Raw genomic sequence first — 14,918 nt, forward strand, 5'->3', positions numbered from 1 at the left:
AAGAGAACAGAGCACCAGTGGCTAACCTGCAAGCTCTGGTGTTGTCAGGCCATCACCAATTGAGCTGCTCGGTGCTGTACTGTGAGCACACGTCCTACTAAAAACTGCTGGGCATTCATGCCACCCTCAGGTAGTGTTTCTATCAGAAACATGCTCAAGTATTCCAGTGGAAGTCATTTTGTAGGGCTTTGGCAGTGCTCCTCCAGTTCCTTCTCGCATCAAGAACCAGATACCAGTCCTGCTGCTGAGCTGATGCCCCCTCTGTGGCTCTGTCTAGTTCTCCTTGTGCAATAACCCATTTACACCTTCAAGGCTGTACTAGGAGACAGAAAACTTTGCAACTGCCTGTTTGCATACGGTATCACAGAAGAGCTGGACTAACTGGTATCATTTCATGCTGCCACTGATGGCAAGGGCACTTCCAAAAAGGAGAACTAGAGGAAAATCAGTCAGGAGCAATAGTCTGTGGCCTTCCCTGCGCAGGGGGGAGTTGCCTGTCCAGTGCAGCTGTTGTCACTTCATTTGGACCAAACCAGGTGGAATGGATCCCCATTGGGAGCTGTGGTTACCAACTGAAAAGTTTAACCATCTGTGTTATACTGTGATGATCAAGTGTTCCTGTCATTTTTTTGAGAAATGTGCATTACACATAAGATGTAAAATACTCTTACTGGTTTCACCAAGGCTCCAGGAATAAAACATGTCAAAACGTAGTATGGACACACTAAAAATGCTTAATCTTTAAAGTGAGGTGCACTACACATTTGTGTTCTCAGTAGTTCCAGCTGAATCTGAAGTTATTTACTCTGTTAGCTGTTCAAGCGTTTGGGGTTTTAACTTTAAATTAAAGCCACACAAACGATTCAAAATAATAATAATAAAGAAAAAGATGAAGCAGAACCTCTCTTTTTGTTTTCTGGTGGTTATATTTCAACATCAGCATATTTTCTTGGCAGCATATAAAAAAAGAAAGGAAACAATGACTACATCGAAATATCAGTCTCTCTAAGCCATCTCTGTACAGTGTAGGTGTGACTGATGAGATGTACCACCTTTTATTCATTCCCTTCTGTATCAAAAGACACATTTTCACGACTTTGTAATTTTTGGACCTGGCCTCTTAGCGCCCCTGCCTTCCAAATAATTACAACTGTTTCAACAATGACCGAGTGAGAGACCAAATTTGGGTCAAAATAAACAAGAATGAGCCTCCCTTTACCTGTCCCAGGTAGAGAAAATAACAAGAAGAGCTAGAAAATAAACTCTGACTGATTTAATGTCCTTTCTGAGAGGTAAAAGTCTCTTTGTACAAGTCCCTTGTGGCCCATCATCAATTAGTGATCTATTATTTGTGTTTTTTTCTTCTTTTTTCATTTTTTAATTGAAGACGAGCGATATGATATATATTCTGTTCTGATATGCCTCAGTGTTGAAAGCTAAATGAGGCTTGCCTCAGAGCAGAGTATATAGTTTATTAAAAACATTAAAGACTGCTGGCATCCATTAAACCTTACTGGCCAATTGTAGAGCACTACAAAGGTATTAGGCTGTCAGTAGAGACGTCAGTATTCGGACTAGTGGAGTGGCGGTGAAAGTAGCCCATCCACCCTTATCTGTCTTGGCAAAAACCAGGGCCACCTCCAGAACAAAAGGTTATGGGATCAAGGCCAGTAACATCATCCCACATCATTGGTGAAAGGGTGAGGTCTACCAGAGATACAGACAAGCGAAAAGTGAGTGTGTCTGGAAGGCTAGTTCCTCTCCTGCACAAATACAGTCTCCTGTGGACACAGCCCTGCCTCCTGCAGCGTGATGTCATAGTCCAAGTGGGCGAGCTTCCTTCTGGGGAAGTTGGTGACGAGTTCGAAGCGTTCGTTAGGATAACCCTTAGACTGGACGTGTCTTACCAGGGCCTTAAAGAGAGAGTATAATTTGGAAGGTAGGGGAAAAAAAGATTTAAAAAAATGTTGCCATGTTTATTAGGCATTATAAACATGTACTACTGTTTATTTTACTTGAATATCAGCGATTTTGGGGTTCACTCACCAAAAGTTTTGCTTTAGAAGACAATGAAATTTGCTCTCTCTGTCCATCAGGGTAGCGGAGCATCAACCTGGCTTTGGGACCTATTAAAAACAAAACAGTTACTAAGATGATGCTGTCAGAACTGAAAAGCCACTATACTTATATATGCCAGAACACACTGGTCAAAAAGCATAAAAAACACACATCACATAGATAAACAATGGATTGATCTTTGAATTAACAGCTACGACTGTGTGCGCTTGCATTAAACTTGCATTCTATTTAATGGTCAGCAGAGGGCGACTCCTCCGACTCAGTCCTATAGCAGCCTTGTCACGCTCCGCTTTCACACTATTAAGCTGTCAGTAGAGACGTCAGTATACGGACTAGTGGAGTGGCGGTGAGGGTGGCAACGGGGGAAAATGCTCGGCTTGAGGTTTTATGACAGGACTTTACTAAACAATAGGTGACGTCACAGAAGCTACATTCATTGCTTTTTCTGTCTATGCTCCAGAACTACAACCACTAGAAGGTACCCGCACACAGATATTACACCAGACTGTAATTAGACAAGATGAGTGAAACCACTAACATACTTATCACTTGGGTCCCGCCAAGTAAAAACAACACACAACCACCACATTCTGCAAGGGATGTGACTGTAGAAACCGTCAGAAAATCTAGTGCTTAGTACCAGTCTTCACTGGTCATATATGGTACACATTTTGATAGAAATCTTCACACACACTCCAGCAATAAAACTAATGCTAAATCCAGCCAAAGGGACCAAATAGTACAGTAGGATTAAGGGTCTGTCTACATTCAACTGACTAGGACTGACTTCACGGCCATCATTGATCTAAAAGGAGTCAGTCCAGCAGCACCCACTTATGTGTTGGCATAAGTGGGCTCTTAAGACACCTTAAGGCTTTAATACCCTGAGCACGTTGAAAAAAGCTAATTTTTTGGATCCAAACTTGTGGTGTAACGCAGATGCACACTGAAAGCATTGCAGTTTGCAGAAAATTCGCCTGAAAAAAAAGTGACGTGAAAAAGATGACATTAACATCAAGCGATGATGATGATGGTCCTGATGTTTCTAAACACGAACATCATCAAATTCATCATGAGAAGACAGTAGTAGGGACAATTTCATGGTTTGATCAAGGAGCTGAAGCAGCACCACGACCGCTTCTGTAAATATCTCAGGATGTCAGCGGGACAGTTTGAGCTGTTTTTGAAAGAGTTGGAACCACAACTGAGGAGGAAGAGAAATAATTTCAGAGAGCTGATTGACCCGGAGCAGTGTCTAGCGCTGTGTCTGTGGCTAAACAGCATTATTTTACGATTTCCATATCATTGTATATTCAGTACTGATGCACTTTGAACTACAGTGCAGTAGTCTGTCTGGGCAGATCTGTTTATTTTTCCAAATGTGAATAAAAGTCACAAATTCATGCAGTGAAATAAGTTGACACTGAAGAATAGATGAGCCCTAAAATTAACTTTTAGTGCACAAAATATTCGGAAAGAGTTTGCACGTCCGCAAAGGCCTTTAGACTTTTGTTTTTTTAAAGCAAACTTGCTGCTCACCTTATTATGATTGCATCGAAAACAGACATATAGACACACACACGCACACTCATGAAACCTAAAATACTTTTCATTTGTCGTACCATTGTCCTCAGGACAGTCCACATCACAGGTTGTGGTGGTGCTGATCTTTGAAGTTCCTGCGCTTTCAGGTAGTGGGGCGCAGTGATTCCCACCAGAGTCTGAATCAGGCTGGGGATGACGAGGCCCGGGAGCCGAGGGCTCCAGGTGGTTCTTTTTGCTCTCCTCTTTCTTGTGACTGTGGTTGTTTTCTTTGTACGGTGATTTTCTGTAGGAAGAAGTGGAGCTATCAGGATGAAGACGCTGCTGGGCTGCAGTGGCTGCAGAGGGGGTCGCAGTGTGTTTGCCGGTCGAACTTTTCTCTTCATGGGGTGCTGGCGTCTCGCTGTCTGAGCCGTCAACAGAGAAAGGCCCTTCGCTGTCAGAGAAAGGCTCTGCATCAGATTCATCGTCTGATCGAGGAGAATCGGGGGGTTCGGGGACATTTGAGGACTCGTAGTGGGTCTCTTGTAGAGAAGCTCGGATTGCTGCCTCCAACTGACTGTCTTCACTGGCATCGATTAAACTTTCCTAAAAGATAAAATAGTGTACAATTGTTTAAAAAAAGTAACAAAGATCTGAGTAAAGCAACACAAAGACTTTAAACAATATGGATGGCTGCGTGACACTGACAACATCAAATATCACAGCACTAAAATATGCTGATACTGATCATAGCATGACATTTATCCAAACCCTGAAGCTCTGATGCAAAATCCTAACAAACATCCCAGATGCCTCTGAAACTGATCAGAGGTGTGACTGAGGAAATTCCAACAGAGCCACAGCAGGAGCGAGGAGCTCTTATTAGAGCAAAAACATAGAGGGAATTAGAGGTGACACATGAGATGAGAGACCCACAGAGCGAGCTCGTTTGGCAGGAGGTGCGTGGCAGGATGGCCCGTCGAGCTGTCCGTGCTCTGCCAGGAAGCCAGTTGCCTGCTCCAGGAACGACGCCACATCCAGCTGGTTCCACTCCACCATTTTTTGACCTGATGTGAACATGGTTTGAACAGAACCGATCACCAAAAGCAGGAAATAATTAAGTATTTAATTATAAGAAAAGAGAGAGAGAGACGCACACATCAGTTTGGATCAACACTGCAGATTTACACAGTTTATTGTGACATAATAGCCAATTGTGTCGCTTTAGTATTGCTTTAATCCCATTTCCTGATATGAACACTGTTATTCAAGCTACTTGAAGACTACTGACATTTAAATTATTTTTCATAACACTATTAATGTCTTACAAAATGATGCATGCAGACATCATCTTCCTGTGCATTTATAATAAAAACTGCTTTTGTAAGCCTCTCAGAGTGAGAGCTGTACTTTAATCTTGCCAGTAAATCACATATTTGTTTGTTTTCTTGATCAGCTGGAAACAACTCAATGGTGTGAGTGTGTTCGTACATCAGCAAACCCTCATCATCAATCAGCCCTCCACAAACACTCACCTGTGCGTGGATCCAGGATCGAAATGTAGGGAAACTTGTTCAGCTTATAGAACTGGATGTATCTTTGTCCCTCTTCACTATCATGATATACCTGCAGAGGGAGAAAATGAACGATAGAATATAAACTGAACTTAAAGTGTGCCCACACTGCATAATGCAAAGACGGGTGGACTGCTTTGGAAAAGTACCTCCCTCCCCAACTCTCCATCATCCACCCATTTTCTTCCACTTATCCAATTCAGAGTTACAGTCAGGCTCGAGCCTATCCCAGGTGGTGTACACCCTGGACAGGTAGCCAGTCTGCCATGGGACTAACACAGAGAGACTGACACACTCACATTCACACCTGCAGCCAATTTAGATTTACCAGTTAACCTAACATCCATGTCTTCTATGGACTGTGTGAGGAATTCAATTAAATTCTTTTCTATTTATATATCGCCAATTCACAGCAACAGTCGTCTGAAGACACTTTATTTTGTAAAGTAAAGATCCTACAGTTATTACAGTATATGACCCCTTATGAGCAAGTGCTTGGTGACAGTAGGAAGAAAAAAACTTCCTTTTAAAAGGAAGAACCCCTGCATTTATGTTTCATTTTAACATGAAAACTTTTCACCAAAAGGCTCAAGCTGGGACCATCTTGAGGCTAACAGCTGCACCACTGTGCTGCTCCTCTCCATAGCCCATTATTTTGAACTTTTACTCTCACTTTAAGCCCTTTAGAGCTAACAGGACCAGAGTTTTCTACTTTTTACTCAGGCACACCCCACTTCAGAAACAGAAAAGCATAGCCTCACTCACCAATACCAACCAACCTTTTACCTCTACGTGGAAAACTGCTTCTTTTTTTTTGTCTTTTGTTGTTTTTTACAGCTCTAAAAATACACTTTCCCATCTAGGGCTGCTCAATTAATCGAATTTTAATCACGATTACGATCTGGGCTTTCAACGATCATTAAAAATGACTGAGCCGATTATTAGCCCCTCCCTCATTTATCCGCGACACCTTAAAGGCCGGTCCGTGAAAATATTGTCGGGCATAAACCGTCCGTGGCGCAAAAAAGGTTGGAGACCGCTGATTAAGAGGACCCGAGGGAAACTCGGAAAGCTAAGCAGAAGTTATTTGGAGAGTGACTGCCGTTGGTTGAAAAGAGAGTTTAAAAAAAAAAAAAACTTCAGTGGTGTTGCACACTATTTTATATTATTTTTTTAAAGTCGTTGTTAACCCTTTAAAGCCGGTCAGAGCAGTAAGCTCCGTTTTGTGTAACTATTTTTAAATCCCTGTAGAACCTGAACCGTGTAAGCTAGCGCAATAATTTGTTTTGCATATGAAACCGGAGGAGTTGTACTTACATCTGATGCCATCAGCTTGTCCTCGGTCACGGTTTCGTTCCACATATAGCTTTGCAAAAATTGCATAAAAAGCGCTTGCAGGAACAAAAACATAATATTCCAGAAACACGCTTTGCCGTTCCTATCAGCTGTTCGTAACACTTCCCACAGTGAAATGATGCACATGCTGTTTTCTTTGCAAATTTGCATCATAGGATTGTTTTTTGTTTTTCCTGCAGTACATAAAAATTGCTGTATCTCCGAAATAAAACTATGAAGACACTAAAAATAAATTTCCTGTGGTGGGAAACTATTTTTTGCAACTTTATTGTATTTAAAGTTTTGAGGGATAAACCTCTTAAATTTCTCCAAGTAGAAATATATGTAAACAAAACAAAAGCAATTTTCAATTTTTTTTGTAGTTTATTGCACTTTTTTGCAATTTATGTAATTACTATGGACTTAATGCATACATATTATTAAAATATGGGCTATAACAGTTGTATTGATGTATAGCAACTTGAAATGCTCCCACAAATGGCACTACAACATGTAAAAAAAAAAAAAAAAGCTCTGGTGGACTTGGTTCTATAGTAGGTCTTAAAGGGTTAAATAAATATCGTCAAATAATCGTGATCTCAATTTCAGTGAAAATAATCGTGATCTCAATTTCAGTGAAAATAATCGTGATCTCAATTTCAGTGAAAATAATCGTGATTATCATTTTTGCCATAATCGAGCAGCCCTATTCCCATCTTTGCTCAATGATGGCTAATTCACCTGATGGCAATTTTAAACACGAAACAGAATTTAAACACCTTTGATCATTGAGTACTGCATTTTCTAAAGACTATAATCCACATCTTACAATATGACATGCCAGCAGTTGTCTCGCCCCACCCACGAACGAGCCAGTCGTTTGCCATCTGCTATAAGCAGCATGTGACTGCAGTGACACCTACACACAGCAGACATGCATGATGGTCTCAACTGCTCGGAAGCAGGCACATCTGTTCGTTATTGTAGTGAACATGTAGGCTTGATGTACTTTTTGGCTTGGCTTGCTGTATTCATTGCAAGAATTAGGGTGGTATTTAAGTGCTCTGGTAGCATAAACCAGAGGTGTTGATTGTGGCACTGCTACACACTGAGCTGCAATTGAAGTTATACCATTGTTAAATTTTGTCCATACATGGGAAAAATATAACGTGCATCATAGAAGTATATCCTACAGGTTTAAAAAAGCATTTTATACCCTGTGTAGAACAAAAAACCCAAACTTTATAAATGCATGTCTTTGGTCTGTAGGAGCAAGTACCCAGAGGAAACCCGCACACACAAGGAGAACATACAAACTCCATGCAGAAAGGCCTGAGCTACCCAGTGGATTCAAAAGCAGGACCTTCTTGCTGTGAGATGATGGTGCTAACACCTAACTACCAAATTGTAGATGGATGGATGGACTAAATAAATTCCCTCACGAATAACGCCATGCATCACAGAAAACACCACACTGCGCTCTTAAAACCTCATACCTGCCAGAATATGAAGTGTTCTCTGATGATGGTCTTCACTGAATCATTACTCCACACATCTCTGTTCAGACACTGGCAGGCAAAGTCCTGAACATTTTGAATGTTGATCATTAGCCATTTGTTTTCCATCTGTCCGCAGTCTTTAGCCTATAAACGTAAAGAAAGACATATGGAATTAGAGGGAATTCACGATTTACAAAGACAAATATACTTTATGATGGAAATCATTAAGTCTGCAAGTTTTGATTTAAACGCAAAACATATCTTTTGCTTGGTGGAGAACAAAGAATAAAATTAACTAAGAAAAAAGATTATTTACAATGAACTGAAACCTTAATTTCAACTGGAAATAGTTCAAAGACTACAAATCAAATGCTGAAAGCGAAAAATTCTGTTCTTCATTCTTGTGTGTGTCGTTATGTGTAATTCTGTGTGTACATGAAATTTTTATTGAATTTTTTTGTATGAATTCTGATGAAAAAAAATTAGGGGTGGGGTCGTGTTAACAATCCATTAAAAGACTTAGTGACTGTGACTCTGAATATTGTGGTAAATACTGTCAACATATAGAAAAGTTTATAAAGTTTTAAAATATGTCACATTTGACCTCTGCTTCAAGGTCAATAGTATGATCTGAAGGTCAAAGTGATAATAATTCTATATAGAGATATTTAAAACTATGGGGGTGTCCAAATTCATGGGGTGCACCCTCCTGAGGCCGCATTTGTAGGCCAATTGCGTCACAGCGACGTGACGAAGGCTGTCCAAATTCGTAGACTCCTCCGAATTTAGCCGACAAATGTGTCCTCCTTCTCTCCGAATTTGAAGGATGGGTTGGGTGTATCCATCGTCGCCCACAATATACCAGAATTCATAGCGCGGCCCAGCCAATTCCAGTTTTCAACAATGGCGGCCACTACTAAGTTTTTAATATTGTTCTTATTACTCTTTCTGGGTCACAAAACAAACTTTTAACATATTTTCAGGGGAGAATGTAGCTGTGTAAACTTCAAATATCTGCTCGCTTTATCAAGATATCACATATTTGCAAAAGTTGTCTGACGTGTTCGGAGACGTCTGTTATCCACCAGCTCGATAGCTAACTGGGAGCTAAGCCGCTAGGTCACTAGAGCCGCCGAGAACGGCAAACTCCCGGCACATCATTTTCAGAACACCACGGTCTTTCGCTACTCAGGTTAAAAATAATATAATATACTTAGATAACCTAAAAATGTTATTGTTTGGCTTTTTTCGGTGTTTTATTTGTTCATGAGTAAATCGGTTTGGCTGAAATTAAAGTTATTAGATTAGGTAAAATAAAACTTTATTAATTCCCCGGGTGGGTTCCTACTTGGTTTTCACACAGCTGAATAAACGTCAAACAGAAAACTGATTAAACAGACGTGTGAGATGGTCGAGAATTTACACCAGTGTCCTGTTATATTTTAGATAGCAAGGAGCAGACAGCTGAGTTAATTAGACTCCACCGAGACAGCGGTGTCGCAAATCTGAAGGCTAGACCGTCCAATTTCACAGCCGTTTACTTCCGGCCTACCCGACCTTCTGAGGACCCGGCCCACGTAGACTGCGAATGCCAGGTCCTCAGGAGGATGCAGCCCATGAATTTGGACACGACCTAGGTTTCTTACTGGTATATTTACAATGTAAAAAAAATAAAGGCAATGATCTTTTGGGATTCTCAACATCACATTACTTTGACCTCTGACCTCTTCTCCAAGGTCAAATAAAGTCGAACTTTTATCAAATCTAATTTTTCTTTGCAACTATGCTAAAAATTCTACTGTCTTTGTTTATATCGGCCTACATTTAGGAAATGATACTGGTACATATTCTAAATAATTATAAATATCTATTTTTGGCACCAACTCCCTAAGTCCCCTTAATGGTGGCATATTTTGGCCTAAAACCTGTATATATATCATCCAGCATTTCCCAGTGTTTCTTTAGGTGGGGGTCATGCTGTTTTGAAGTAACTGCCCATTCAAAGCAGTCAAACTAGTGAGAAAAACATAGTGTGTCCTTTCCAGAAGATGAGAAAATTTCTGATTTTAAGCATTTGATGTTTCTTCCACTACAAACAGTCAAATTGGTGTTATGCCAAATCATTGCAATCTGCTTTTACACAAATTTTAGTCCTCCCAACTTTTTTGGGAACAGGTTTTTGCATTAGCGGTGTGCGATCACAAGCAAGGAAGCATGACATTGCAGGTTTTCACCATCTACCTACTCAGTCATCATCTAAAATTTGGCTGAAAGTTCACACAGGCTGAATAAAGGTGTGGGGTACAGTGTCCTGTGAGTGACTCCTCACCGTCTCAAAGCTGCCTTTGTGCATGAGCTCAATGGGAGGACGGAAAAGGTCTGCCAGGGTGCTCAGTTTCTTATCCACTGTTCCACCGTTACGCAGCTCCTGTTCCTGGCGGACTAGGAACAGAAAAACATTCATTCACTCATTACTGGAAGTTAAGATGCCACAACAGAAATATGAGACAGACTTTTAATGGTGATTGTTAGGAAACAGCACTACCACATTTTATTTGCTTTAACTTGTACATTTTGGAAAATACTCACTTGTTTCCGTCTGAAAGTCTCGGAAACCATCAAATATTGATCGAGCAGGTCTTCTTCGCTTTGGCACTGAATATATGTAATAAAAAAATAAATAAGTAAACAAATAAAAAAAATCATCATCATCTTTACAGACAGCTGGCAGTCTACATGAAGATTTCTTTGCCTTAAGCAGGACTGACAAATAAAAGCAACAACATACCTCCAAAAAGGGGTTCTGGTTCCACCAATATGTCCTGCTTCTGAGGAATTGGAGCCCGCACTTCACTGAGGAAGGCATGAAGGCAACATATACAGAGTTATTTATGTAGACAAGCAATCAGCTGTAAAAGATCTGTAATCATATTACAAACAATCAACATTTAGTATGATAAGGAAGCAATGAAACGAATGCTATTTTTCGTCTCATGTCAGCTTGTGGTAAACACAGATTCTAAGCTTGGATAAACAATCAGCAGAAAATTTGAGAAGTTTCCATTTTTGAAATAAAACATGACCAAAACAGACAAACTAACTCTGTGGGTTTTGTTTTACTTTTGTCTGACCTAGGCTTGTGGAGAAAAGTCACAGCTTACTCTGTAGAGGGCGCTCTGCTGCTTGACGCTGCAGAACTGGAGCTGGTGCTGGGCTCCTCTGCAATCCCGCCTCCATCTAGGAACATGGTCACTGCCATCTCCAGGTTGTTGTTGCATGCTTCCAGCATATGTTTTCCTACGCTCTCTGTGGCCCCTGGAAGAGAGTTAGATATGTAGGCACTAACCATGAGCACAATGCGTTCACAAATGTTTACAGATTAACAAATAACATTGAGAATTTCATAGTGGCACATTGTATTTCAGAGCCAAATATCAGCTGACCGATATTTTCAACCAGCAGCTATAAGGTATTTGCTAATATATCCGTATTGGAAATCTCATAGATGCTGATAAATAAAAATGAATAAAGTCAAAATGAACAAAATGCACTTCCACCGTGTTATGAGTGTTGATGTTGCATAGTTTTCCCACTAGAGGGCACTCTGCTTTTTTTCTGATGGCAACTTAATTTTGAATCACCGCAAACAACAACCTGCTAATCTAAGCAGAGATGGGCAGAGTACAAGGAGCAATCTACCACTTCTCATGACAATAAAAGTTTATTTTTAAAATGCATCGTCATATTATCTTAGCCCCCATCTTAGTGGCTGGGGTCTTTCTGTGTGGAGTTTGCATGTTCTCCCCGTGTTTGCGTGGGTTCCCGCCGGGTACTCTGGCTTCCTCCAACCGTTCAAAGACATGCAGCTTGTGGGGATAGGTTAATTGGATAATCCCAATTGCCACTAGCTGTGAATGTGCGAGTGAGTGTGAGTGCGAATGGTTGTCTGTCCCTGTGTGTTAGGCCTGCGACAGACTGGTGACCTGTCCAGGGTGTACCCCGCCTCTCGCCCTATGACAGCTGGGATAGGCTCCAGCGCCCCCCGTGACCCTGAAAAGGATAAGCGGAAGCGAATGGGTGGATGGATATTATCTTAGTAGGGAATCATAAATAACCACACATCACAAATATTTTTTTGTTTTGACTGCCTAAACAAAACAAAATATTGGCTGAAAATCAAATATTGGTATCTGTGCTAAAAAAAAACAAACAACTTTATTGGCCAGGTCCTAATTACATTAGTGTGATAAAACATTTTAAAAAAAAAATATTTTTTCTATAAAAGACTGTCAAGCAAACCAACACTGTCACTAAAAACTGCATTAATGTTGCCATAAGTCTGCTTTTGGTCTGCGAATAATTGGGGTCAAGTTGTTAACTAAATGCAGTCTATTTTGGTTAATGCAGCAATTACCTGTGACAATTTGTTGAAAATCACATATCTGTTGCTGTGTATATACACAGAAATGAACATTTAACAGTTACACTCAGCAACCTTCCTGTTCATAATTCAACTTTAATTGAATTTATTAATATATCACAAAAACAGTTGCCTCAAAGTGCTTCATACTGTAAGATAGACCCTACAACAATGCATACAGAGAAAAACCCAACAATCATATGACACCCTATGAGCAAGCACTTTGGCGACAGTGGGAAAGAAAAACTCCCTTTTAACAGGAAGAAACCTCCAGCAGAACCAGGCGGTAATATAGCCCTACTTGCTATATTACAATGCTCATGTTTTTCTGAGAGTGGTATATCACAGTCTAGGTATCCATCTTCTACTTGTGAGGTCACATAAGGCTAGAGCCTATCCCAAGTTTCATAGAAAGGCAGGGCACACTGGACATGTTCCCAGTCCATCACATTCACACCTAGAGCTAATTTAGTATCACCATTAAACAAGCATGTCTTTGAACTATTAGAGGAAGCTGGAGTACCAAGGATGGATTCCAAAGCGGTACTAACCAATGCACCAAGGTGTCACCAGCATCACATCAAACTCGTGACAGTGAACCTTTTGTCCGCTTTTTTTTTTCTATTACACTGGATCAAGTCTTTTTTCTGCTTTATGCAAACCTCACCAATAATTTCACAACACTGTCAGCAGTATGAATAAAATCATATAACTGGGTGAAAGCAAAGCACAGAGGGTGGCAAACAGCAACACTGACCTCATTAAAAATTCTTAAATGTTCAAACTTCTGTCATATGCTATAACTGTTCCACATAAGGCCCAAAGTAAAGTTATAACCAGCTCACTAAACATTATGAGTACATACACACGTGTTTTATTCACTCAAGGGATTAAATGCCATTTATTATCATGTGACAACATAGTCTAGTAGTACTTGGTAACCTTGGAATATCTTAGTATTTGATTACTTGTTTTTCCGTATATGTGGTCACAGAAGCAACCACATGTCACTTTGACAATGGACACATTTATTTTACCTTTTATATTTATTTTGATTTTAAATGGGAAAAAATGCTTTACTTGTTTTACTGAGTTTCCCCAACTTTTAGGACAAACAAAGCACATCTTAAACTAACGCTTTATCACTATAGTGAAATGAGTTAACGCCAAACAACCGCATGACAGTTCAGTTTCAGTTCAGAAAAGGTTTAGTGGGCGGAAATGCTCCGCATATACAACGCGATGTTTGGTAAATAAACGGAAATGTGCGAAAAAACCTGAACAATGCAAAAAGCCTTAATGACACACATGGCGGCAGTCCACAACGTCGTGACAGTGATTTGGACACTCCACATCTGAATGAACCTGATTTATAAGCGGAGTGCCGCGGGGCGACGATGAAATTCTGGTCTGCACTGCGCATGTCCGTATAAAGTAGCAGCCCCTTAACAGAGTCTCCCTCTTCTTTGCCGCTTAATAACTTAAAAAACACCGTCCACTGTGTCAAAGTGCTGATAAACTATAGATAATGTCTGCGATGACACTCGGAGTCCTCAGGTTGTGACCAATAAATAGTGTCTGGGGCCACAGTCAGAGGCATAGTGACAGCAACAACATGAAGTCTGGCTGGTGGTGATGAAGAAGGGAAATGTTGAACAGCCGACCTCCATTCCACATTATCGAGCAACACGCCACGGAAAAAAAGAGCATACAAACCGCTCTAGGTTAGCGAGATTGTGTCTTTAACGAGCACTAATAAGAAAAACAGACATTTTTAAGTGATGATTAAAAATAAGTTTCAAAGCTGGCGGCTTTAAGGTTCATTTTCCGAGTCTTTCACTTGAGTTTAGCTGATAACTGCCTGTGCTTTTTCCCCTCTGCAAACCACTGGCAGCGCAGGAGCAAGAGCAACACTTAACGCCCGTTTTCTCATCTGCGCACGGATTTCAAGATTTACCCGGCGAGGGAAGTGTTCCTATATGAGCACAAAAATCCACTGAGTGAAATAAACGCTAATTAAAATGTTATTTTTACCTGTTATTGCTGTGAATTGTTGTATTAACCCGTTCACCCCCGGAGCTGAGGTATCTCCGAGCGCCGCCATCTTACCGCCACAAACAACAACATAGATGAGGCGCATGCGCAAAGTCGTAATTTTTCCCCTGCCCGGCGCGACGCGGACCCCATGCGTAACAATAGTGCTGCATTCTGGGTCATGTAGTTTTAATGATCTAAAGTCAATTACCGTTGATGGCTTATTATGTAAAAAATACGTGTTGGAATTTTATACAGTTTTTTTTACATTATATTATATTATATTATATTATATTATATTATATTATATTATATTATATTATATTATATTATATTATATTATATGCCCTTTTACATTAGTAATAAAAGTTAATAAAATTTATCTTTATTTTCCTGCTGTTTTGCTAAAAATATAAACTTTTCTTTAATTCATATTCAGAAACTGAGTTACAT

At 40.3% G+C, this 14,918-nt stretch overlaps 1 protein-coding gene across 1 annotated transcript; it reads right to left on the minus strand.

The window, feature by feature from the left end:
* Positions 1-906: 906 nt before the first annotated feature.
* Positions 907-14,583, minus strand: ubxn7 (UBX domain protein 7). The gene is made up of 11 exons (XM_085389141.1): positions 14,466-14,583; positions 11,173-11,326; positions 10,800-10,864; positions 10,601-10,666; positions 10,341-10,453; positions 8,009-8,155; positions 5,139-5,229; positions 4,540-4,670; positions 3,702-4,209; positions 2,047-2,126; positions 907-1,913 (listed from the first exon to the last, which is right to left on the minus strand). The coding sequence occupies exons 1-11, from the start codon at positions 14,569-14,571 to the stop codon at positions 1,752-1,754; spliced, it is 1,623 nt and encodes a 540-aa protein (XP_085245267.1). The 5' UTR covers positions 14,572-14,583; the 3' UTR covers positions 907-1,751.
* Between the last annotated feature and the right edge of the window lie 335 nt (positions 14,584-14,918).

The sequence above is a fragment of the Rhamphochromis longiceps genome, linkage group LG18 (assembly GCF_057381845.1).
Source record: "Rhamphochromis longiceps isolate RC_006_pf linkage group LG18, R_longiceps_female_GT1.1, whole genome shotgun sequence".
Classification (NCBI taxonomy): domain Eukaryota; kingdom Metazoa; phylum Chordata; class Actinopteri; order Cichliformes; family Cichlidae; genus Rhamphochromis; species Rhamphochromis longiceps.

Bases quoted from the DNA above. Each gene is read 5' to 3' on its own strand.
- ubxn7 (XM_085389141.1), bottom strand. From the start codon at position 14,571: ATGCGCCTCATCTATGTTGTTGTTTGTGGCGGTAAGATGGCGGCGCTC. The intron at 10,454-10,600 runs GTGAGTATTTTC...TTCTGTTCCTAG, and splicing joins AGACTTTCAGACGGAAACAA to TCCGCCAGGAACAGGAGCTG. The intron at 4,210-4,539 runs GTGGGTCTCTCA...TTTATCTTTTAG, and splicing joins CTGCCAAACGAGCTCGCTCT to GAAAGTTTAATCGATGCCAG.